Source organism: Eretmochelys imbricata, chromosome 25 (assembly GCF_965152235.1).
Source record: "Eretmochelys imbricata isolate rEreImb1 chromosome 25, rEreImb1.hap1, whole genome shotgun sequence".
NCBI lineage: Eukaryota > Metazoa > Chordata > Testudines > Cheloniidae > Eretmochelys > Eretmochelys imbricata.
In genome coordinates this window covers 17,389,427-17,414,254 of record NC_135596.1, presented here as the reverse complement: position 1 = coordinate 17,414,254, position 24,828 = coordinate 17,389,427, and the positions used below count along the sequence as shown (strand labels likewise).

General features: G+C 40.2%; 1 protein-coding gene across 8 annotated transcripts in view; it reads right to left on the bottom strand.

The window, feature by feature from the left end:
- EPS15L1 (epidermal growth factor receptor pathway substrate 15 like 1) overlaps positions 1-24,828 on the bottom strand; it is an 80,987-nt gene that overhangs the window by 26,511 nt on the left and 29,648 nt on the right. For all 8 annotated transcript variants that reach the window (XR_013344546.1, XM_077805384.1, XM_077805385.1 and 5 more), the window contains 8 exons: positions 18,316-18,513; positions 17,759-17,923; positions 14,721-14,847; positions 14,302-14,352; positions 13,295-13,431; positions 11,168-11,228; positions 9,260-9,342; positions 5,968-6,100 (listed from right to left, as the gene is read on the bottom strand). Coding sequence is in view for 7 of the 8 variants with exons in the window: in XM_077805384.1 (XP_077661510.1) it covers positions 5,968-6,100; positions 9,260-9,342; positions 11,168-11,228; positions 13,295-13,431; positions 14,302-14,352; positions 14,721-14,847; positions 17,759-17,923; positions 18,316-18,513 (955 nt within the window). In the remaining variant the exon portion in view is untranslated. The remainder of the gene's footprint in view (positions 1-5,967; positions 6,101-9,259; positions 9,343-11,167; positions 11,229-13,294; positions 13,432-14,301; positions 14,353-14,720; positions 14,848-17,758; positions 17,924-18,315; positions 18,514-24,828) is intronic.

Below are 24,828 nucleotides of genomic sequence, written 5' to 3'. Positions count from 1 at the left end.
AATTTACAAAGGAGAGAAAACTAGAGCAATCAGAAGTTATTTTTAAAAATTACTATTACAGGCATTAATTTATACTGCATGCTATATCAACAGCCATTTGTAAGCAGAAGGCACATTTATAAGTAGATTACATTTTTATTTCAAAATGTTATGATTTTTATATTCTTTCAAGGTTAAAAAAGTCACAACCACTATAAGCAAGCAATAAAAATGAAGAAGAGGTTGAAGGTTACACACTGGTTAGTGGTGAAGGTTCTTCCACTAATATCACTGGTTAGCAGTACTGTTAAAACCACAATGTGGAATGCATGGTGCTGCATTTAAAGGAAGTGGGTAAGGGTGGGGTAAATGCAGCAGGTCCCACGATCAAAGCACTAGAGTATTGAATTTTACTTATAACCCAATCACTGACACCCACACAGGAACTTCCTGTACTTTAAAAAAATCTGTTTCTCTCTTTTTCGCAATCAACAACTTTTACCTAGAAACTAGTTAGCGGTGAACTCTGACTGATTTTAATCTGCAGTTCATTGCAGAAAACATGTAATTGTTAATCTGTGAGAACCTACAGACAGCACATTTTAACTGACAGGTTTCAGTGGATCAGCTTTTAATTTCCTCCTTTTTTAATTACAGGTAAGTTCTACAGGACGCAATACTAGCATAAGAAATACACAATGCCTTAAAGTTTAGTAACACTGAGTGCTACTATCAAAGAGCTACTTACAACAGGAGAATAAAAGATAAAATTAAGTGTATTTGTAAATCTACAAACAATATCAAGATATTAGAAAGATTTTCTAAAAGCATTTACAATACAATTCAAATCGCTCACATATGGCACTGTTCATCCAAAATATCAATGTAATTTATACTATTACGCAACAATGAACACAACCCTGATTTACACTGAAGAGGCAAAAAACTAACTCTGATAGCTCCTTAAACTAGGCTTAAGGACAGGTCCTCCTTTTATGTTTGTAGGATAAAAATAAGGCTAATAAAGGACAGTCTAAGAAACAGCTTTGGGGAAACAATTTCAAGAGTTTCTTTTAAAATGTGGGGAGGGATGGAATTATATGGATTTCAGGGAGGTACATGACCCGCACTATAGGGCCCACCACTGTATGTTGTGTTTGCCTGCTCTCTTCAGATGCAACAGCAATGACCCCAAACAATGGACTATGTATGAGCAGAAATACCTGCCAGTATAGTACAGTGGGAAGCAGTGAATTTTAAAAAGATTTGGGGGTCATGATGGATAATCAGCTGAACATGAGCTCCCAGTGTGATGCTGTGGCCAAAAAAGCTAGTATGATCCTGGGATGCATAAACTGAACTCAAGGAGGAGGAGAGAGGATATTTGACACTGCTGCCACTGTTGCTGGAATACTGTGTCCAGTTCTGGTGTCCACACTTCAAGAAGGATGTTAATAAATTGGAGAGGGTTCAGAAAAGAGCCTTGAGAATGATTACAGGAGTAGAAAACATGCCTTATAGCGTGGGTTCTCAAACTGGGGATCGGGACCCCTCAGGGGGTCGCGAGGTTATCAAAAGGGGGGTTGCGAGCTGTCAGCCTCCACCCCGAATCCCGCTTTGCCTCCTGCATTAATAATGGTGTTAAATATATTGTAAGTGTTTTTAATTTATAACGGGGGGGGTCGCACTCAGAGGCTTGCTATGTGAAAGGGGTCACCAGTACAAAAGTTTGAGAACCACTGCCTTATAGCAACAGACTCAAAGAGGTCAATCTATTTAGTTTAATAAAGAGAAGGTTAAATGGTGACTTGATTACAGTCTAAGTATCTACACGGGGAACAAATATTTAATAGTGGGCTCTTTAATCTAGCATAGAAAGGCATATCATCCAATGACTGGAAGTTGAAGCTAGACAAATTCAGACTCAAAATAAGGCATAAATTTTTATTGTGTAATAATAAATATGGCCTGTGTTATACAGGACACCATACTAGATGATCATAATGGCCCCTTCTGGTCTTGAAATCTAATTATCCATTTACATGTATAAATATGCCTTTTTACAGGTGCATTTCTGGAGACCCCTTTGAAATCCCTTACCAAAGACAAAGATGATCAAGGATAGCCTAGTGACAGTACTCACATATCACAGTGACAGACAGAATTCCAGTGTCAAAGCAATTTATGTTTAATGAGATATAATAGGAAATTAATACAAGGAGCGCGATTAAATATAACTGGCTGAACCCAGGCTATGGACTCATTACCGCAGAAAGTTCACCAAGAGCAAGAGTGGGTCTGAGGGGCATGTTTCTGCTCCGTCAGGTGATTCTGAGCCAGCCAGTCAGCACAGATCCAAAAGTGGGTATCAGACCAGGCTAGATAATGAATGTGCTGATTCACTGTCTTTCTAGGGCAGCCTCCACAAGATGGGCTCCAACACTACAGAAACCAATGGGGAAGGCAGTGGTGACATTGCTGCTGGCCTCTACTGGGATGAATCACCTTCCTAGTGCAGCTGCCCCTGCAAGGACAGGGGCAAGTCAATGCATATCGTCCTCTGTCCCTGCAGAGGTGGATCTGGCACAAGACCAATAATTTTGCACGAATCAATTCAGATTAAGTAGAAATCATAGTATTAGTGTCCTCTACCTAAGGATAGTTAGAGACCTTTTATTGGTACTTTATGTTTTCTGAATAATGAAGGGGATAAGGTAGATACAAACCACATAAGTACTTTTCACACAATGCTTGTGTATTTTTCTTATCAACTACATGATAAAGGAAGAGTGTAAACTGACAGTAATAAGACCAAGTTTTAGATTTGTCTGATCTGAACTGATATTTGTTCACCTCTTAGAAAGATCTTTACCACATACTTGTTTTTGAATTAAACGGACTAACGAGCAAGGTAAGAAACAACGGAAGTTCCTCTTCTGTTACTTGTTTTGTGAACAGGATTTCCATCATAACACTCATTTGTATCTCTTGCAAGCATCACAGAACATTACTATGTAATTTCTCATGTTTTAAGAAACCACTGATGATTGCTAGTGTGGAAGGAAGGGAGGAGTTTAACTGTGCATTTGTACGTGAGGCTCATTTGCTTTCCAAAAGAACAACTTTGTTTCCTTTATAGTGTCCTTTAACAGAAGAGTATTGCTCCTGGTAAATTTTCTGTCTTCACATAACAGGAGAAATGCAGATACTTAAGATGCTACTCTTTCAAAAAACTAGATAAAAGCAATGTTCTCTTGTCTAAATTAAAAATAAATTCAAATTAATGAACTCCGAATAAATGTAGCCTATTACAGCTAAAAATACAGGCAAAATAGGCAGTACTCTGAGTCAACCACCTTCTAAGACAGTCTGCATAAAAACTTTTTTTGAGGAGGACGAGATACAAATCAAGGTAACATCCATAGGGGAAAGAATGAGGAGTACTCAGAGAAGTCATTCTTTGACTGCCATTCCCTGTCTTTGTTGGTAGAATTACACTGTATTTGCTAGGAATAATCATGTTTAGGCAAGAAAGACACAGAAAGACGGCACACTTAAAAATAATACTAAAATACGCCTCATCAGTATTATTTGTTGGTCTCATTCCACTTTACAGATCCCTTTTAAATTTTGAATTATTTTGTTCAGACCCTTTTCCAGAAAGAAAGACCAAATAAAGTATTCTCTAATCAATAACATACCTCCTATGAAAACTGACAAAAAAATACAACACTTCACCACACGTAGCATTCTAGATGGCAAAGAGATTACCTCTTGCTGCACAGTATATTCTCTCTCAGTGCTCAGTGTCCTGGTGGTCTGTTTTATTGTATATGTAATGTATTATTATTTCTATTTTTAAATCCTTGGAAAGCTCTTAGATACTATGGTGATAGAGACCCTATAAGTAGACAGTTATGGAATTAACTGCATCAAGGACCTTGCTACAATTACAATCCTTTTTTTTGTCAGTATTCATCAATACTCAGACCTGCAATGCTCCAAAATGCCTTATCAATTGGAAACCAATTTTTTAAAGTATCTATCAGATCCTTTCGAGGAGTAAAGCCAGAATGGCAGCTGAAAACTAGTGTTTGAAGATTTAAAGGCTGCAAAAATGCAGGTTCCATAAAGGTGGCAAGACTTAAATTTATTCTGTTTGCACAAAGATTTTGATTTATTAAATAATACGTCCCAAACATTGATTCAGAGATAAAGGCATGATTTACAACAAATGAGAACCTACAGTACCATCCGGAGCATATCCATAAGGGTGCTTCCTCTTTTTGAGTGGGGTGGGAGAGATTAGCTAACCTGCAGTGCCAACCAAATGAGCAATTCTGCTTTATAAGTTGAATAGGTGTGAGAACTGCAAAGCAAAAGTGTCAGACAATACCAAAATGTAACGCAAGGGAACTGGGTGACCCACACTTAAAACGTATGGGGGTTACAGTGGCAGACTAACAATTTCCTGCAATATCCTGAATGAACTTTACTGAATTAAGTTAAACCTTACTGAATTAGGTTTAATACCTCTGGGTTGATTATTTAAAAATGCAGTTGTATATGTGCTATTGTGGAATTATATGTAACTCCTCTTGGAAGAGGGGGATGCTAATATAATTCCTCTGTTTATAAGCCGTTTGAAGTCAGCCTTGGAAAGATATATGCATATACCAATTAAACCGGATTCTCCAGGGACCAACAGACAAAGAAAGGATTTGGGATAAAAAACCTGGTCTTAAACAGGCTCAGGGCCTTCTTCTTGATCCAGCAAACAGACAGAACCTCTCATGGAGGGCCCCAATCCTTATGGAAATATTGGAAGGACTTTGCCTACCAATGCCCCTTACAACTATGTGCTTACTCTGAGCTGAAGCAATGATGAACTTGAAACCATAAATTTCAAGGTGAGGTGTTGAAGGACTAGTCTTGCCAGAGCCCATGTTAGGATTAGTGTGATCTCTGGCATGCAGATAGGATCTTTTATTGTTTTTAATAATGTTTTCTCTGTAGTGCTTTTACCTTAAGAATAATATAGTGTGCTTAAAAAGAGCTGTGTGGTATCTATAATTGTGGGCAATCATACTCTTAACCATCTCTTAAGAGAAAGCAAACTGGTGTGTTTGGGCCGCTGGTCTCTGCTGGGAACAACATAGTGAAGGCAAAGAACAGTGCAGCCTGGAAATACCATGGTCAGAAGGGAGTGAGATGCAGGTCTCCACCGAAGAAAGGCAATGGCTGGGGAGCTGGAATCCTAAGAGTGTGTGCCTTGCTGGACCATTGACTGGAAATACAGGTTTAGTTGTCCTGAACTGTGACAGTTACAATATCTAGCCAGATCTTGTAAAATGCTCATTACCATAGTAAAAAAAAAAGTGTTTCTAGAAATTCTGGATGCTTGGCCTATACATTTTTATGTTACAGAAAATCTGGTGCCAGAGTTTAGAGACCAAACTGGAAGCATGTTTGTGTCAGGATTATGCTTTTTTCTGTGAGCTAACCAAAAATTCACTGTTTAAGTCAACTGAAATATACCACAGCTTGATAAAAGTGGACTTGAAACTAATAGCTTATGAAATGTCTCCCATTTGTAAACAATTTCACCAGCATCTGAACAGCTTAGAAAATGAAATCTTGGGACAGCAAATGACCTGAAGCTGAACAACATATTAAAACAAGGTTTGTATTCTTAGCTCAACCTATACAGCAGATTCATTTGTATATAGGTATCTCTCACAACAGAAACTGACCCATACACTCAGAAGCACCTCTGAGCTGAACTAATGCAAAAACATGTAGACACATCTTGCCATTTACTGAAAATCTGATATTTGGTCCCAAGTACTGCAGGTCTGAATCAGCTGCTGGTCTTCTTAGAATCTGGGCTGACCGAGGTCGACAAGACAGAAAATCGTAAATTCCTCTTTATCTTGACAAAGATGGGAAAACTGGGGGAATTGGCTACTAGGAAAAAAATGTACTTACCACTAGGTGGCTTGGGTCGTGGAGGAACGCTTTTCTTCGGTGGGAGAGCTGGAGTGTCTGGCTTACTTTTAAAAGGGTCATCTGAGAATCCCATCCCTCCAAAAGAGGAGGTGAAAGGGTCTGAAGCTGTGGGCTACGAGATAAAGGAAAGGTAAACATATGCAGATAGTAAAGATGACCTGTTAACTTTATAGAAAGTAAGTGAAAATTATTAACTCCTGTTTGAATTAACTCAGAAAAATGATAAGGAGTAAAATTCACAAAAGCAACTTAGTGACTAGGGAGTCTGAGTTCCATTTTCAAAAGCACCTAAGTCCCTTAGGAGCCTAACTCCTAATAATTTTCATTGGTACTTAGACCTTAAGTCACCTAAGGCACTTTTTACAATTTTTATCCCTGACAAGAAAGGAAGGGCACTTGGGGAATAATAAGGGGAAAGAATGGGAGGTAAAACTGTATTTTATTCCTGTTTTTATCTTACCCTATTGTACAGAAACCGTAACTAATCTGGTATTTGGCCTACTGGACGTAGTAAAATGTACTTAATGTGTACATACCTATTGAAATTTCATATATAAAAAAAGGAGTATTTTATAGCTGTCACATCACAGCTTTTATACACCACTTCTTTTATATTCACACACACACACACACTTGTTCCTTAGGGTTTGTCTATACAGAGTGAGTATATGGCAAGCTGGGGTGTAAATCTAGAGTGCACTAACTGGCCCCATGGACCCTTCGAGCGCACTCTAAAAGATCTGTAGCGTACAACTCGGCCAGAACAAGAGATGCAAAACCTGCAGAAATATTTCCAAAGCTACAATGATCATCCCAAACACACCTCTCAAGATCCATGGACCCTACACATGCCTATCACAACATGTGGTGTACCTCATCCAGTGCACTAAATGCACCAACAACTATGGGGGTGAAACAAGACAATCACTATGCTCTCGAATGAACTCACACAGGAAAATGATAAAAGACAAAGACACCCTATCACCTGTGGGTGAACACTTTTCATGAAGCCATCACTCTATAGCTGACCTATCAGTCCGCATCCTGAAAGGAAACCTGCATTGCAGTTTCAAAAGATGAGCCTGAGAGTTTAAATTCATTACTCTGCTAGACACTAAAAATCAGGGACTAAACAGTGACACTGGATTTATGGCTCATTACAACTATCTGTAACCCACTAACTCCGTCTTTTTGTCCTATGACCGTAGGGGTGTGTTAACAGGCCACTCTACCTTGAACGGTCCCTAATAATATGTGCTAACTACTTATGCTAAACCAGTGGTTCTCAAACTTTTGTACTGGTGACCCCTTTCACATAGCAAGCCTCTGAGTGCGACCCCTTTATAAATTAAAAAGACTTTTTTATATATTTAACACCATTATAAATGCTGGAGGCAAAAAGGAGTTTGGGGTGGAGGCTGACAGTTTGCGACCCCCCCATGTAATAGCCTCGTGACCCCCTGAGGAGTCCTGACCCCCCAGTTTGAGAACCCCTGTGCTAAACAATCTGTTCCACCTTGCAGTTTGCTGTGACCCTGGGAGTACCTTTCCCAGACCCAAAGAAGAGCTCTGTACGTTTGTCTACACAGCAAACGGACACTAGCAGCTGAGCAGTGCCAGCCGACTCTGGGTTGCGGGCAGGGGCAGTGAGTTGTATGGGCCTGTGCTCCACTGAAGTTCGGAGCCGGGTCTCTCCCCTGGCCCTGCCTGCCGCCCCCGGGCAATCTAAAAGGGCCCGGGGCCCCCGCCGCCACCACACTGGGGCTAAGGCGGCTTCTTGCCCGCCCACTCCGCTCTACTTCGCTTCTGGAAGCGGATGGCATATCCCTTCGGCTCCTCCGAAGGGGGATGGGGGGCGGTGTCTCCGTGCGCTGACCCTGCCCTGAGCTGTGGCCAATGGAAACTGCGGGGATGGTGCCTGCAGGCAGCAGTATGTGGAGACCCCTCCGGCCCTCCGCCTAGGAACTGCTGCCAGAAGGGTGTTCATGTTGCTTTCGGGAGCCACTCACGGTAAGTGCTGCACCCCTCACTCTCTCCTGCATCCCAACCACCTGCCCCAGACCCCGCACCCAAACTCCTTCCCAGAGTCTGCCCCCTGCACCCCCTCCCGCACCTCAACCCCCTGCCCCAACCCAGACCCCGCACCCAAACTCCCTCCCAGAGCCCAGCCCCTATAAAGGACCCTGCCAACCATTAAAAAATAAATATATAAAAAGTGATTCCACACTGATTTATCCATTGCTTTACTGCATTTTTATCATGTTTTCAAATGTATGTTAAATTTTGATTCTGCAACAAAAAAGGAGTTCTGTAGGTAAAGCACTAGAAGGCTCAAGCTCCTAGGGAGATCCTTCTGAGAGTTCTGCTAATTAAAACCAAACATCCTGCTATTTGTAGAGGCTGCTGCCACCCAGTGGAGAAAAAAAGCTTTATAAGCAAAACAAGACAGTATTTTATTATTTTGGCCACAAAGACATTCTAATTTTAAAATCCCTGGAAAATATATCTTTAAAGGTTTCCTTTTCTTTCCCAATATATGAAAATCCCTTAAAAAATAAAATCTATTTCCTATCCAATATTTTCTCTAAAGTGCACACACATTCAACTTGTCATTGTAGAGCTGACTGGAAAGGTTGGGCGATGGACATTCATTTTAACTCTCCAAAAAGAATCTTGGAAAAAATGACATGGACTTTGTGAAGTTTTAATCTGTGATGTCTGTTTTAGTACAGGAACCCCCCCAAAAGTTGGGACTTTCTAGAGAAATTTCAAGAAATGTTCACTTTTAAATGTTTCCTCTGAAAAAATGTTAATACATTTTTGACTAAATAAATAACAAAAAGAGTTATGTTATGTTAAAATTTGGAGAGTAAATTCTAATACAGAAAGTCAAATGAAGGGATTTGAATCCTGTTTTCCACGTAAATCTCAATGCAACCTTAACTTAGGAACCACCAGGGTAACTCAATAATAATCATTTGGTCACCTAAATTACACTAGAACACAGATACGCCCCTCTATTGCTCCCCCCCAAAAAATCTAGAGATTTTGGTGAGACAGACAAACAAGTTATTTAAAAGCCTGCTGTGTCCAAAATAATTATATCATTAGTCCCTTTCAGAGGGTTTTTCCAAATGTGACTGCAAGATTTTGCTTGTTTCAATATAATGCTATTCTTTTCTTCACACTCATCAAGAATTATATGAAAAAAAAAAAAAAAAGGAAAAAATGTTTATAGAGAAGGACTGATGCTTCCTTTGGTAACATTTACCTTTGACATCTGGCTAAAATCTGCAAAACCCTCATTGCTATTGAAGGCACCACTTCCAAATGGGTCTAACGTTCCAAAAGGATCTGAAACAAGTATAGAACAAAGCAATATCGTTTTTATTTTGTTTAATATAATACCTAGACAGAGGAAAAATCTACTGTCACTGAAGTAGACCACCAGACAAATTGAAAAAGGACACCAACATAAAGAAGCCCTCTTAATACTAGTGCCAATAGCACAAATTATTTAATAAATTCACAGGAAAGTCATGTTTCTCTCTTTATGATGCAGTCAAATCATGACAAAGTCTCTTTAAATAGGAGCTGACACCTACAACGTGATTTCATAAAACATTTGCTTTAAAATGCTATCAAGTCAGCAATCATGACTTTAGTGAACTAAAAGAATGATCAATTTTTTTCCCTTGGATGAAAAATTTGGCAGTAACAAGGCATACACTGTTACCAAGATGAAAATATATAAGGAGAGAAGCTCAATTAGTTGAACTTCCATCTGTTCACTCCATTCGAGCTCTCTTTTGTAGGCCATAGTTTCTTTTTAATGCTGTTCATTCAGACTTTGTCTGTTACTTAAGGGTTGTTTACATGGAGAATCCAGGAAAATTAATCTGAATTAAGAGAAGGTATGAATTTGAAGCTGATTATTTAAACCACATTAAACCTCTGTGTGAACACCCTCATTCAGAATTAACGTGGCCTTAATTTGGTTTAGTTAAGATAAATCAAATTCAGACTCCTTTAATTCTGAAAGCTGGTGTTCACACAGGGGTTTAAATAATCCATATTAAATTCACAACTTTAATTAATTTGGATTAATTTTCCTGGATTTCCCAATGTAGACAAGCCCAAGACTACTCAGACCACATTCCAACTCTCTCAAAGATTCCTTTCTCAAGCATTGTTTTTCCAAAGATTAGAAAATAGCATCTCTAAATTCCTGTTTATTTCTAGTATCCTAGTTTTTAAATTCTGTTCCCCAATTGAGTTCATAACCAATAAGAACAATTTATCAGCTTCAGCTCTTTCAAACTCTTCCATGATCTTGAAAACTTCTATAAGTCACCCTGAAGTCTTTTTTACCCATGAGAATCAGTCATGCTCAAATGACATATGTTCTTAATGAAGGTAGACCCAGACTGTCATATCCAGAGGAGAAGGGGAGAAAAAGGGGCAGCACATGAAAATTCTCCCCTCATGGAGGATTTCTCCATATTCTGCCACTGGGAGAGGTGTGTGGTTTTCCTACCTGAGGAGGTCCAGGTAGTTTGGTCCTCAGAAGCTAAGGATGTTGAGAGAGCTGCTAGAAGGACAGGGCAATCTGCTGTATCCAGGCCCTCTGCACTAGCTGTACATCTCCTGGCTCCCCAGCAGCATGGTTCCACTGGAGTCACATTGCCAGGCACTGCCCTGGCCGCCCTTGGAATTCCCCACTTAGAGGAATTCCCCCAAAAGAGTTAAGGTTGCCTCAGGCTGGATTAATTTATCTCCTGTTTCATCATTGCTTGCTTAGAAGAAAGGTTGGGAGCAATGCACAGTGCATGTGTGGAGGATCCCTCCATAGTCTGTAATAAGTACACTGTGAGGATGTATCCCATAGAATTGCAGTCTGCTTTTGCTATTTCGAAGCTTGAGGGTGAACTCTGTGCAATTTCCAGTGCCAGCCCATTGGGGGTCCTAAGCAGGAATATTTTGGGGGGCTCCCCACAACACATACTAATAATTAATAGGGGGCCCCCTTGAACTGCTCAGGGCCCTAAGCAATTGTTTAGTCTGCTTACGCCTACGCATTGACTCTGGCAATCTCCAAATTTTAACTGATATACTTGTGTGTCAAAAAGGCAGCAGAGTTTACCTGTGCATGTTACAGAAGAAAATACTTCCCTCTTACCTGGCCCTTTTGAAGAGATACCTGAAGATGTGAAAGGATCGCTACTTTCAAAGGGGTCAGGCTAAATGAGGAGGAAAGAAGAAATGGTACATGTTAATAATTTTAATGTATTCTGCACTTACCTTTCTGTGTATACCAAAATCTTCCCTACACTATGAAAACTGCTATTCTAGGCCAAATAAATCTCTAGTGCAGTGGTTCTCAAATTTTTTTTTTCGCAGACCACTTGAAAATTGCTGTGTGTCTCAGCGGACCACTTAACGATCTTTCCGAATGTTGTTTGTACCATTAGCTAACTATTGTAAAGCACTTTGGATAAAAGCACTATATAAAAAAATCCTTAATAATAAAGGTTTTTTTGTTCTACAAATAAAAGCACACAACTCATATTTTAATATCTGTAGTCTTACCTTTCTAATGCCATGGATGTGCCCTCTCTCCCCCACTGCGGCAGCCCCCGACCTGGGGCTGGGAAGGAGTCGGGTCTTTCCCCCTGCCACAGCAGCCATAGAGCTGGGGCTGGGAAGGAAGGCCATCTCTCCCTGGCAGCCGCAGCCCTGGAGCTGGGGAAAATCACCTCTTTCTCTGTCTGCCGCAGCCCTGCACGTCCCAAATTCCCCCCACCCCCTCTTCTCACCCCAATCACCCCTCCCACCTACTCCCTATTCCCCCCAAGGCCACCACCTCACCTCACCTCACGCCTGCATGGCTCCACTAATTAGGTAAGTGGCCCTTCATTCTTTCATGTGCAGCCACCCAGGCACACACCTTAGAGGGAACTATCCGCGGACCACCTGAATGGAGCTCCGCGGACCACAGTTTGAGAACCTCTGCTCTAGTGTAATTCTAATATAGTCAGCGGACTTTGCATTTGACCAAACACCATGAAATACTCTTCTTGGATAAATACACATTATTAGCGCATGTAGTCTTGATAGCAATGATACAACGTGGGGTTGCTGACTACAAAGGCAAATATCCCATTGAGCAGAACACATTCCAGGCAGGGGATCTTTCAGTAAAATAAAGCTGGTACTAGTCTACAATTCAAAACTCAAGAACGTATTTGTACAGAAGTCTATTGTCAAAATGTTCATACTCGAGTGCCAAAAGTTGGCATTAAATAGACGTGGCTTAATTTCAGAGCTGCTGAGTACCCACAACTTCTCATTAAATAAATAGTAGCTGCAGGTACTCATCAGCTGTGAAAATCTGGCCACTTATGTAGGTGCATATCTTTAGGCACTGAAGTTTGAAAATGTTGCCCTATGCTTGTAAATAGAAAGGAATTATCTGAAACACATTTTCACCATAAGGATACCATTACTCTGCTATAAGTAGGGCCCTACCAAATTCTCGGCTGTGAAAAACGTGTCTCAGACCGTAAAATCTGGTCTCCACCATGAAATCTGGTCTTTTATGTACTTTTACCCTATACTATATACATTTCACAGGGGAGACCAGAGTTTCTCAAACTGGCGGTCCTGACCCAAAAGAGGGTCACGGGGGGGGGTTGGGGGGTGGGTGGGTGGTGGTTTGCAAGCTATTGTAGGGGGGGTCATGGTATGCCACCCTTACTTCTGCACTGCCTTCAGAGCTGGGTGGCCAGAAAGCAGTGTCTGCTTGCCAGGCGCCCAGCTCTGCCAGCACCGCCAGCAGCAGCTCCGAAGTAAGTGTAGCAATGGGAGCCAGAGAGTGGCGGCTGCTGGCTGAGGTCCCAGCTCTGAAGGCAGCAGCACAGAAGTAAGGGTAGCAATACCATACCAGGCCTCCCTTACTTCAGCGCTACTGCTGTCAGTGGCGCTACCTTCAGAGCTGGGCTCCTGGCCAGCAGCTGCTGCTCTCCAGCCGGCCAGCTCTGAAGGCAGCGCCAACTGCCAGTAGCAGCACAAGTAAGGGCGGAAATACTGCGACCCCACTACAATAACTGTGCGATGCCCCCACTAACCCCTTTTGGGTCAGGACTGCTACAATTACAACACCATGAAGTTTCAGATTTAAATATCTGACATAATGAAATTTATGATTTTTTAAATCCCATGACCGTGAAATTGACCAAAATGGACTGTGAATAACAGTAGAAAAGTTTATTATAGTGCAACATACACAAATTTAAAAATTACCTACCTTTGAGGGCAGTGTGGGTTTTTTTGTGAATGGATCTGAGGTAAATGGATCATTCTTCACCTGTTTCTTAAAAAAATCTTCAGAGACAGAACTACGAAATGGGTCACTTTCTTTAAATGGATCCCCTCCAAATGGATCTAGCAAAAGAGTTACGAGAGGTAAACAAAATGTACTGCTTTACTGGTAAAATACTAGACAATGTGCTACAGGGAACAATCACGCATTAGCAAGGAGTCGGAACAAATATGCCTTTATCTCAAACTTATTTATCAAATAATAAATTATTAATATATTCTACTCTAAAAAAGGAGAAAACTATTATGATTATTTAAAATTCTGATTAAATGGATGATGTTTTATGGAGTTTATATTACAGTTACGAACTACATTTAATAAAACTGTATATACCACATATACTTGTTCATTAGCCTGGTCGTTTATAAGCCGACCCCCCAAGATGGATAGGTAAAAATAGTAAAAACTGTATGACCCTTTCATAAACCGACCCTATATTTCAGGGGTTGGCAAACTTTGGCTCCCGGCCCATCAGGGTAAGCCACTGGTGGGTCGAGACGTTTTGTTTACCTGGGGCGTTCACAGGCACGGAGCCCCTCAGCTCCCAGTGGCTGCGGTTTGCTGTTCCCAGCCAATGGGAGGTGCAGGAAGTGGCACAATGCTTTCATGGAGTTTAAAATCATCAAATTTTGGTGCAGACCCGTTTATAAACCGACCTCCGCTCTTTGATGAGTCACATTTTTACCAAAAATATTCGGCTTATGAACGAGTATATATGGTACCTTATTAAACTTCTTAATGAGCTCGCTCATGCACATGCACACTCTGGGCCCCCCAGTTTAAACTGAAAAACAAACACACATACTCTCTCTCTCTCTGGGCTCTGCAGTTTAAACTGAAAATCTGAAGTCTTGGAAGGCCAGCTGTATACTGGGCATATCGATATTTGGCTACAAATTATATCCCACCTGTCTCAAAGGAAAAGCTTTTACCTGTTGAAACAGGTGGCTGTTCTGAAAAAGGATCATTCTGGAATGGATCATCTAGGTAAAAAAAGAAAAATATCTTGTTTTGTCACCTACTTAGAGAATGTCTCCAACTGCCCTACAGTTCGGACTAATGGGGTGTGAACAGCAGTGCACACCAAAGTGCTGCACTATAACTCCCCTGTGTAGATGCTGTGGGAGCAAACTTAAAAGTGTAAACTCTGGACCTTTAAGTTTGTACCCAGGGCATCCACACAGGGAAATTACAGTGCAGCATTTCAGTGCGCATGGCTCTTCACATCCCTTAGTCCAAACTGCAGGCACTGTAGACATACACTCAGTTAATAAGATTAGCACAGTTTGTAAAAATACATTTATAGTACAATATGGTCTTCTGATTCTTATATTAGCCATTAGTTACTTACTGCCTTTGAAAGGGTCTGCTCCTTTAAAAGGATCAGATCTGAATGGATCTTCGGCCTGGAATGGGTCTGTATGTAATTCTTGTGTATTATTACTAAACAATAAAGCTTTATTCTTGAAGGGATCATCCTAGAATTAAGAGAAATATTACAAAGATTTTATCAATATTAAAATGGTTAATCATCCAGTTATATTCTGATGTATCTTATTCCTGTTCAATTTTGTTTTAAATTCAAGAAGCTCCTTATTGAAGCCAGAAGTGCCCTTTAAACTGAAGCAAATGTCATAAATACATTGCTTGAGGCTACACAGAACATCAACACTGCGTACAGCACACAAAATGAAATACCTTCACAAACTTTCTAAAATTCCACCCCTCTAGGTTTTGCAAAAGCCCCACCACCATGTAAAACATCTTAATTTCCAAGATAAATATATCTTTCCACAAATCTTTGGCTATTGATCGCTGTCCAGACTACAGTGGAGCAGGAACAATTATAACAAAACTGTTTTGAATAGATCTACCGCAGTCCACTTGACAAGCAAGAATAAGGATAGATTTCCTTCTAAAAACATGCTACCCTAGCTATGCTGGAAACTAACTCTCCTACACAGATGTCATCCATAGCATAGTTTTCAGGTTAACTATGGTTATTGCTAGCACAGTTCAAGCCAATTTTGATAAACTAAAAAAAACAAGCCACAACCACAACACACGAACTAACAAAGTTGTGTCAATTCTTCATCATATGCATTTGTTTGTATGATATATTCTTATACCCTTGTCTTTGCCTATTTTGTGTCTTTTAGACTGTAAACCCTCTGGAGTAGGGATTGTCGCTTATCTATGTTTGTACAGCACTCAGTACAAAGGAGCGCCAATCCTGACTGATGCCTTTTGACCATAATAAATGTTTACTAACAACAACAGACAAGGCCTTGGAGTTTACAAAGCTAAAAGGATCTCTCCTCAGTACAGAAGACACAAATGAAGAAGTTTAAAATTAAATTTTTCAACAGCAAAAGAAACAAAATACAGAGGAGGAAAGACGGATTAAGAAACAGGAAAGAAACAAATGTTTTACAAACTTTTCTATGAACATAGCGTTTTCTTCCAATAAGTGGTTCTCAGTCTTTACCAATAAAAGCAACATTCCAGAGACTTCCACTTGAAACTGAGTTTGACAATAACCATTCAAGCACAAAGACTGTGCAGCAAAGTATTAAAAAACAACAAGTCTGTGAAAGCATCACTGTTCTGATACAATCCCTTTCTTTCTCAAGTGTTTTCCCTTTGTTGCTTGAGCAGAGACAAAGTAATGCAAGGCAGAAAGGTACAGTACTTTCTAAATGCTTATTAGGCCAGTGTACTAAATATACTATGTACAATATAGTGGTGTTCTATAAGTATTTGCATATTATTAATGCTATCATATTTCACTTAAATGTTTATTTTGAAATAGATCAAAGTGCTTTGGATACCTAAAAAAGGAAACATTCCTTAAGAAAGCTATTCTACTTTCACTTTTATATAATCAAGTCTTCTAAAATAGCAAAATAAAATCTGATTTCTACAAAAAAAATAAAAACAAAACCAATAAATATGGAAAAATAAAATTTTCTTGAAACTCCCTTCAAATTGGGTATTTTGGAGACAGTGTTCACAACTTTTTAATTTTACAAAAGATTTTAAATGACAATTATTTAAAAGAGCAAAAAATGTCAACCTTCCTCTTATGCTGGGATAAATTGTGGTCAGGTACAATAGCAAATGTAGAACAATGAGCTTTGCTCAAACAACATCCAATCCAGTAGCACATCTCTTTGACTTCACTTTTTCCTTAGCTAGGCCTCCAAATTATGAATGGGAGCTCATGGTACAATCAGGCTAACCCTACAGTAAGCATCTTATTTATATTAGGGTTTGCAAGATGGCTTTCCCTGGAGAGGACACACGAACAGCATATGGATGCAACAAGACTTAAATTTGGAGAAATGAACACACAAATTATAAACATTGGTTGTTTGTGTAATTTACTAAGGATTAGTATTAGCAATAGCTGCCTAAAGAAAATCAGTTAAGGAAGTTCTTAAGATCCTGAAGGAATATATGGAGACAAAATACACAGCTAAAATAAATATACTGGATGAGAGAATAGTGATGCTGGGAGTATTTTAGAGGAAGACAAAGACGTCCATACATTATTTTTTGGATAAACTCTTGTGGTTTAGAGTAGCAGCCGTGTTAGTCTGTATCCGCAAAAAAGAAAAGGAGTACTTGTGGCACCTTAGAGACTAACAAATTTATTTGAGCATAAGCTTTCGTGAGCTACAGCTCACTTCATCACATCCGAGTACTCCTTTTCTTCTTGTGGTTTAGGTTGTATTGCTGAAGTGTGTAAGTGTACAGCTCACATCCTACAGAAAAGCAGAAACCCTACATGACTGAAGGACCCCAAGAGAACAGCTGGACTGGAATTTAAAAGAAATGTGTCCCTATTTTGCTCAGGCCAAAAGTCAGACAGGCAACACATTACAGTCTAGTCTACATTTAAAACTTTTACCTGCATAACTATGTCACATAGGAGTAAGGGGAAAAAAAAACATCACAACCTTAACCAATAGCTATGCCAGGACTTTTCCTGCATTCATGCAGTTATACTGGCAACAATTCCTTTGGCCAGTATTGCTTATTTAATTTGAAGAACTGCTATAAGCTATACCAACAAAAAGACCTGTTTTGATGGAATAAGCTGCATCTCCGGTAAGAAAGTTTGATGGCACAGCTATTCCAGCAGACTATTTCTAGCATAGATAAGACATAAGAATTAATCATCACGAGAACTAAAATGTTCTAAGCCTGTGGATGGAGGCTGCCATCTTGCAGAGATTACAGTGCCTGTTAAGATCACACGGTCAACTAAATAAAAATCTTTTTACAATCTGAGTTTAGGTGCAAGTTACAAATCTAATGATTGCAAAATGTATTTTACACTGCATTGAACCATAAATCCACTTGTTACTTTTATTCAGTCTTTACCATAGCTCCAAAATTTCCTCTTTCTTTCTGTGCAATTCCTTCACTTATGTCCGCTAAATTCGTCATACTACCACCATGAATCCCATTCAGAGCATCATTATTTTGTTCAATACTTTTACTGATTTCCTGGTGACTCTCTTGAAGCTGAGAAAGTTTACTTCTTGCCTAAATAATGAAAAATATTTCAGTATCATGCAGGATTAGACATACACTCATATGAGCAAGCAACTAACTACTCTTTGAGAATGAAAACTAGTATTCATTGACAAATCTGAACATTGTATTCTCTCTGGAATTTGGTTACTGCAGGGCTCCAGAGATATGGGAGTAATTCTGCGTGAGGTTAAAAACAATTGTCAAATTGTTACAGAATTGTCCCGACTATATTTTTTACATGAACTGGCAAACAAAGTATTAGTCTACAGTCACAAAACCCTATGAAATTATAGCAGTCTATTTTTCTTCTGCAGGATTCACTTTGTAGGTGCAGTTCACCCCTTCCTAAACTACGGGGCTTTAAAGGAGGGAGAAAGATGTGTATAGACTACAAACAATACCTGATTAATTTCTTCTTGTGTTGATTTTAAAGATTTAATTATTGTTTCAAGTTGCACTTTTCCTGCTTGGATACTCTGTTCTAGCTGAGTCTCTTCTTGCTGGAGACGATTCAGCTCTGCTTTTGCTTTATTCAGATCATCTTCCTGTGATTTTAAATCGGATTCCTGAGACTGAATCTCCATTTTCAATGATGAAATCTGAAAAAAATTGCCATGCAGTGCCAACTTCAGAGTGCAAATAGAAATTAAAGTAACATTATTATTAATTATTTGTGATTAATTCATATTTCATTATATTCAAGATAGTTAAGTCCCAGGCAGACTGCGAAGAGCAACAAAAGGATCTCTCAAAACTTGGTGACTGGGCATGAATGGCAGATGAAATTCAATGTTGATAAATGCAAAGTAATGCACATTGGAAAACATAATTCCAACTATACATATAAAATGATGGGGTCTAAATTAGCTGTTACCACTCAAGAAAGAGATCTTGGAGTCATTGTGGATAGTTCTCTGAAAACATCCACTCACTGTGCAGCGGCAGTAAAAAAAAGCGAACAGAATATTGGGAATCATTAAGAAAGGGATAAATAAGACAGAAAATATCATATTGCCTCGATATAAATCCATGGTATGCCCATATCTTGAATACTGCGTGCAGATGTGGTCGCCCCATCTCAGAAAAAATATATTCGAATTGGAAAAGGTTCAGAAAAAGGCTAACAAAAATGATGAGGGATATGGAACAGCTGTCATATGAGGAGAGATTAATAAGACTGGGACTTTTCAGCTTGGAAAAAGATGACTAAGGGGGGATATGATAGAGGTCTATAAAAATCATGACTGGTGTGGAGAAAGTAAATAAGAAAGTCTTATTTACTCCATCTCATAACACAAGATATAGGGGGGTCACCAAATGAAATTAATAGGCAGCAGGTTTAAAACAAACAAAAGGAAGTATTTTTTCACACAACGCACAGTCAACCTGTGGAACTCTTTTCCAGAGGATGTTGTGAAGGTCACTACTATAACAGGGTTAAAAAAAGAACTAGATAAATTCAACGAGAATAGGTCCATCAATGGCTATTAGCCAGGATGGGCAGGGATGGTGTCACCAGCCTCTGTTTGCCAGAAGCTGGGAATGGATCACTTGATGATTACCTGTTCTGTTCATTCCTTCTGGGGCACCTGGCACTGGCCGCTGTCATTATGCAAGGCACTGAATTTAGCCGTATGGAGTGAAAATCTATCAACTTCATGAAAAAACTCGTACAGATACAGACAGACATCATCTTCCTTTCCAAATGCAAACAGATGGACATCATACCAAAAGGACTGAAGGTAAAACATCCATTACAATCTACATACCACACAGACTATGCTGACAGTTTGTGCCACACACTCTCAAAGAAACTGCGGAACCACCTGATCAACATCCTCTACAGCAAACAGGGAAAGATTAAGAATGAGCTCTCAAAACTGGATACTCTCATAAAAAACCAACCTTCCACACAAACTTCCTCGTGGCTGGACTTTACAAAAACTAGACAAACCATTTACAACACACACTTTGCTTCTGTACAAAAGAAAAAGGACACTAAACTATCTAAACTACTACATGCCACAAGGGGCCACAACAGGGTTCCCTTAACCCACCCAGCATTATTGTTAATCTATCCAACTATACTCTTAGCCCAGCAGAAGAATCTGTCCTATCTCGGGGCCTCTCCTTCTGCCCCTCCACCCCCACAAACATGATACAGTTCTGTGGTGACCTAGAATCCTATTTTCGACATCTCCGACTTAAGGAATATTTCTAACACACCTCTGAGCAACATACTAACCCACAGAGACCTTCCTACCAACACTACAAAAAAAATGATTCTGGGTGGACTCCTCCTGAAGGTCAAAACAACAGACTGGACTTCTACACAGAGTGCTTCTGCCGACATGCACGGGCTGAAATTGTGGAAAAGCAGCATCACTTGCCCCATAACCTCAGCCGTGCAGAACATAATGCCATCCACAGCCTCAGAAACAACTCTGACATCGTAATCAAAAAGGCTGACAGAGGAGGTGCTGTCGTCATCATGAATAGGTCGGAATATGAACAAGAGGCTGCTAGGCAGCTCTCCAACTCCACTTTCTACAAGCCATTACCCTCTGATCCCACTGAGGGTTACCAAAAGAAACTATACCATTTCTTGGGAAAAAGCACAAGAACAAATCCGCACAGACACACCACTGGAACCCCGACCTGGGGTATTCTATCTACTACCCAAGATCCATAAACCTGGAAATCCTGGGCGCCCCATCATCTCAGGCATTGGCACCCTGACAGCAGGATTGTCTGGCTATGTAGACTCCCTCCTCAGGCCCTACGCTACCAGCACTCCCAGCTATCTTCGAGACACCACTGACTTCCTGAGGAAACTACAATCCATCGGTGATCTTCCTGAAAACACCATCCTGGCCACTATGGATGAAGAAGCCCTCTACACCAACATTCTACACAAAGATGGACTACAAGCCGTCAAGAACACTATCCCCGATAATGTCACAGCTAACCTGGTGGCTGAACTTTGTGACTTTGTCCTCACCCATAACTATTTCACCTTTGGGGACAATGTATACCTTCAAATCAGCGGCACTGCTATGGGTACCCATATGGCCCCACAGATGCCAACATTTTCATGGCTGACTTAGAACAACGCTTCCTCAGCTCTCGTCCCCTAACGCCCCTACTCTACTTGCACTATATTGATGACATCTTCATCATCTGGACCCATGGAAAAGAAGCCCTTGAGGAATTCCACCATGATTTCAACAATTTCCATCCCACCATCAACCTCAGCCTGGACCAGTCCACACAAGAGATCCACTTCCTGGACACTACGGTGCTAATAAGCGATGATCACATAAACACCACCCTATACCAGAAACCTACTGACTTCTATGCTTACCTACATGCCTCCAGCTTTCATCCAGACCACTCCACACGATCCATTGTCTACAGTCAAGCTCTACGGTACAACCGCATTTGCTCCAACCCCTCAGACAGAGACAAACACCTACAAGATCTCTATCAAGCCTTCTTACAACTACAATACCCACCTGCTGAAGTGAAGAAACAGATTGACAGAGACAGAAGAGTACCCAGAAATCACCTACTCCAGGACAGGCCCAACAAAGAAAATAACAGAACGCCACTAGCCATCACCTTCAGCCCCCAACTAAAACCTCTCCAACGCATCATCAAGGATCTACAACCTATCCTGAAGGATGACCCATCACTTTCACAGATCTTGGGAGACAGGCAAGTCCTTGCTTACAGACAGCCCCCCAACCTGAAGCAAATACTCACCAGCAACCACACACCACACCACAGAACCGCTAACCCAGGAACCTATCCTTGCAACAAAGCCCGTTGCCAACTGTGTCCACATATCTGTTCAGGGGACACCATCATAGGGCCTAATCACATCAGCCACACTGTCAGAGACTCGTTCACCTGCACATCTACCAGTGTGATATATGCCATCATGTGTCAGCAATGCCCCTCTGCCATGTACATTGGTCAAACTGGACAGTCTCTACGTAAAATAATAAATGGACACAAATCAGAAGTCAAGAATTATAACATTCAAAAACCAGTTGGAGAACACTTCAATCTCTCTGGTCACTCAATTACAGACCTAAAAGTTGCAATTCTTCAACAAAAAATCTTCAAAAACAGACTCCAACGAGAGACTGCTGAATTGGAATTAAGTTGCAAACTGGATACAATTAACTTAGGCTTGAACAAAGACTGGCAGTGGATGGGTCATTACACAAAGTAAAACTATTTCCCCATGTTTATTCCCCCCCTCCCCAGCACTGTTCCTCAGATGTTCTTCTCAACTGCTGGAAATGGCCCACCTTGATTATCACTACAAAAGGTCTCTCCCCACCCCCCCGGCTCTCCTGCTGGTAACAGCTCATCTTACTTGATCACTCTCCTTACAGTGTGTATGGTAACACCCATTGTTTCATGTTCTCTATGTATATAAATCTCCCCACTGTATTTTCCACTGAATGCATCCGATGAAGTGAGCTGTAGCTCACGAAAGCTTATGCTCAAATAAATGTGTTAGTTTCTAAGGTGCCACAAGTACTCCTTTTCTTTTTACTCCTTTGCCTGTGACTCTTTTTTTTTAAATACAATGAGCACATTTATTAAAGTGGTCAGCTTTCAGCAGAACCAAATTTACAAGGGTTATACCAATTTCCTGTTTCCTATGTACCCATACGACCGGTGTGATGGGATCCTCAGGGTGCATCCTGGAAACGTAGGACCACTGTGCCCCCTTAACTCTTCAGCCTGGGCTGTCTCCCACAATGCTTTGCTAGTGACAAGCAGCAAACCCATCTAGGCGCTGTTATTACTCAGCACAACTGCATGTGGAGCCCTACACCCAGCTAGATTGCATGAATGTTCATAGAGCCACTCATGAATCACACAGAATAAGGCACCAGCCAAATCCCCCCACCTTGTACCTCAGGAATATACAGTCTTGCATTGCTCAAGACAATCAGTGAAAGTTTGTTAATTGGTTCCCCACTTCAACAATGGAAAGTGGATATACACCAGCCTTTGTAAATCTGAGCAGATTTACCAAACACTTCCGGCAAACTCACTGGTAAAGATAAACATTAAAACAAGTTTATTGATTACAAAGGATAGATTTTAAATGATTATAAGTGATAAATCAGAGTTAGTTACCAAAAGAAAAGAAAATATAAGCATGCAGTCTACACTCTCAACCTTATTAGACTGGGCAACATCTAGATTAAGCAGTTTCTCACCCCACTGGATATTGAATTCATAGTACACAGGTTTCACCTATTTTATACCCTTAGTCCATGTGCTTGGAGAACAAAAGTCTAGTCATGTCTGGTGGGCATTGCTGAGTCCCCAGGCAAGGTTGAGCAATTCCCCTGGGATGGCCTTATGCAGGTGGGTCGTTAAATTGTAACTCCCTTGCTGGACAGTGGCTGTTGATGGTTGTTTGACACCCACCCGGGCATTGGTTACTTTCCTTGCTGTTTTCCATGGAGAACTAATATCTGGCGGATTCCGCAACTTACAGCATGATCATAACCTTTCCCCTGATGTCTTACATGGCGTGCTTTATATGCAATAACACAATTATATATAAATGAGGAATATGGGGGTCACAGGGTGCTCCCCTGTCGTGTAGTGTCACAATCGATCATATTGAGTTTCTATAAAAAGACAACATGTTGACTATACTGAAATAATGTTAGAAATGAACAAGCAAAATGCATCCGATGAAGTGAGCTGTAGCTCACGAAAGCTCATGCTCAAATAAATTAGTTAGTCTCTAAGGTGCCACAAGTACTCCTTTTCTTTTTGCAAACTTAAAGTGTTGGTCATTACAATAATGTACCTTAAACATTTTCTGTATTGAAACTTTAAAAAGACTCAAAATCAAACTTCCCAGCTTTGAGCCTGGTTCCTCTAAAACTGGCATTTTCACCTCTAACATGAATAATATCTAGTTGGGCAACTTGTAAATGTTGACAGAGTCCACAAGAGAAGAGGAATATTATTGCATAATCCTACTTCCCATTTTTTATTAACCTTTTCCTGTTTGTCAGGATATTAAAGAAGTTCACTTATCTGTATTTTCATCAGACTAACATAGAACTGAAACACAAATTCTGATGTTTGAAACTACTGACTGAGTCAAATAAATACTTCCTGCAATTTTAAGTTACCAGTAAAACAAAGTTACCCAACTGAACAAGAGCACCAGAGCATTATTTATCTTGCTGTATTTCTTTTCTTCTCCATTTATTTATCCATCACAAGTAAAAGAATAACAAAATAGATGTATACGCGCTAACACCTTCCAGCAGCACCCAAGAACAATACGAATGACTAGGCAAAGAGTTAAATAAGCTACTAAAATGGAAATAAAGGCCTCAAGTGACTACTACATAAACTGATGGGAAAGTGATAGGGAGGTGTGCACCATGAATCAGTACATATTTAGGGTTTTGTTTTGTTTTTTAAAACTGTTATCATTAAAAGATCAGCATGTTCACGTTTACCTAAAGGACCCTAAAACTTTAGACATTAATGAGAGTTAATTGGAAGGGTCTCTTCTCCCAGAATATGGAGATAGAGTATGCTGGACTCCTCAGATAGGCAGATACTTGATCCAGATATTTTAAAAAAATAATCAACACAACATTATCAGCCAAAAAGATATTGAATAGGCATATGATGACACTGCCTCAATGGAACAGCCAGCCTGTTTTAAGAAGAGATAAAACTAATTTTTTAAAGTAATTCCTACAGTGCACAGAACAAGGTGGTCAACCCTGGATTACCCACTTCCACAGACTAATGTCATCTCTGTGTTGATGACATCCTAATCCGCTTCTCTACCACAATCTATACCCATCACCTGTGCCATTCAAACAGCTCCGCTTGCAGATGGACTG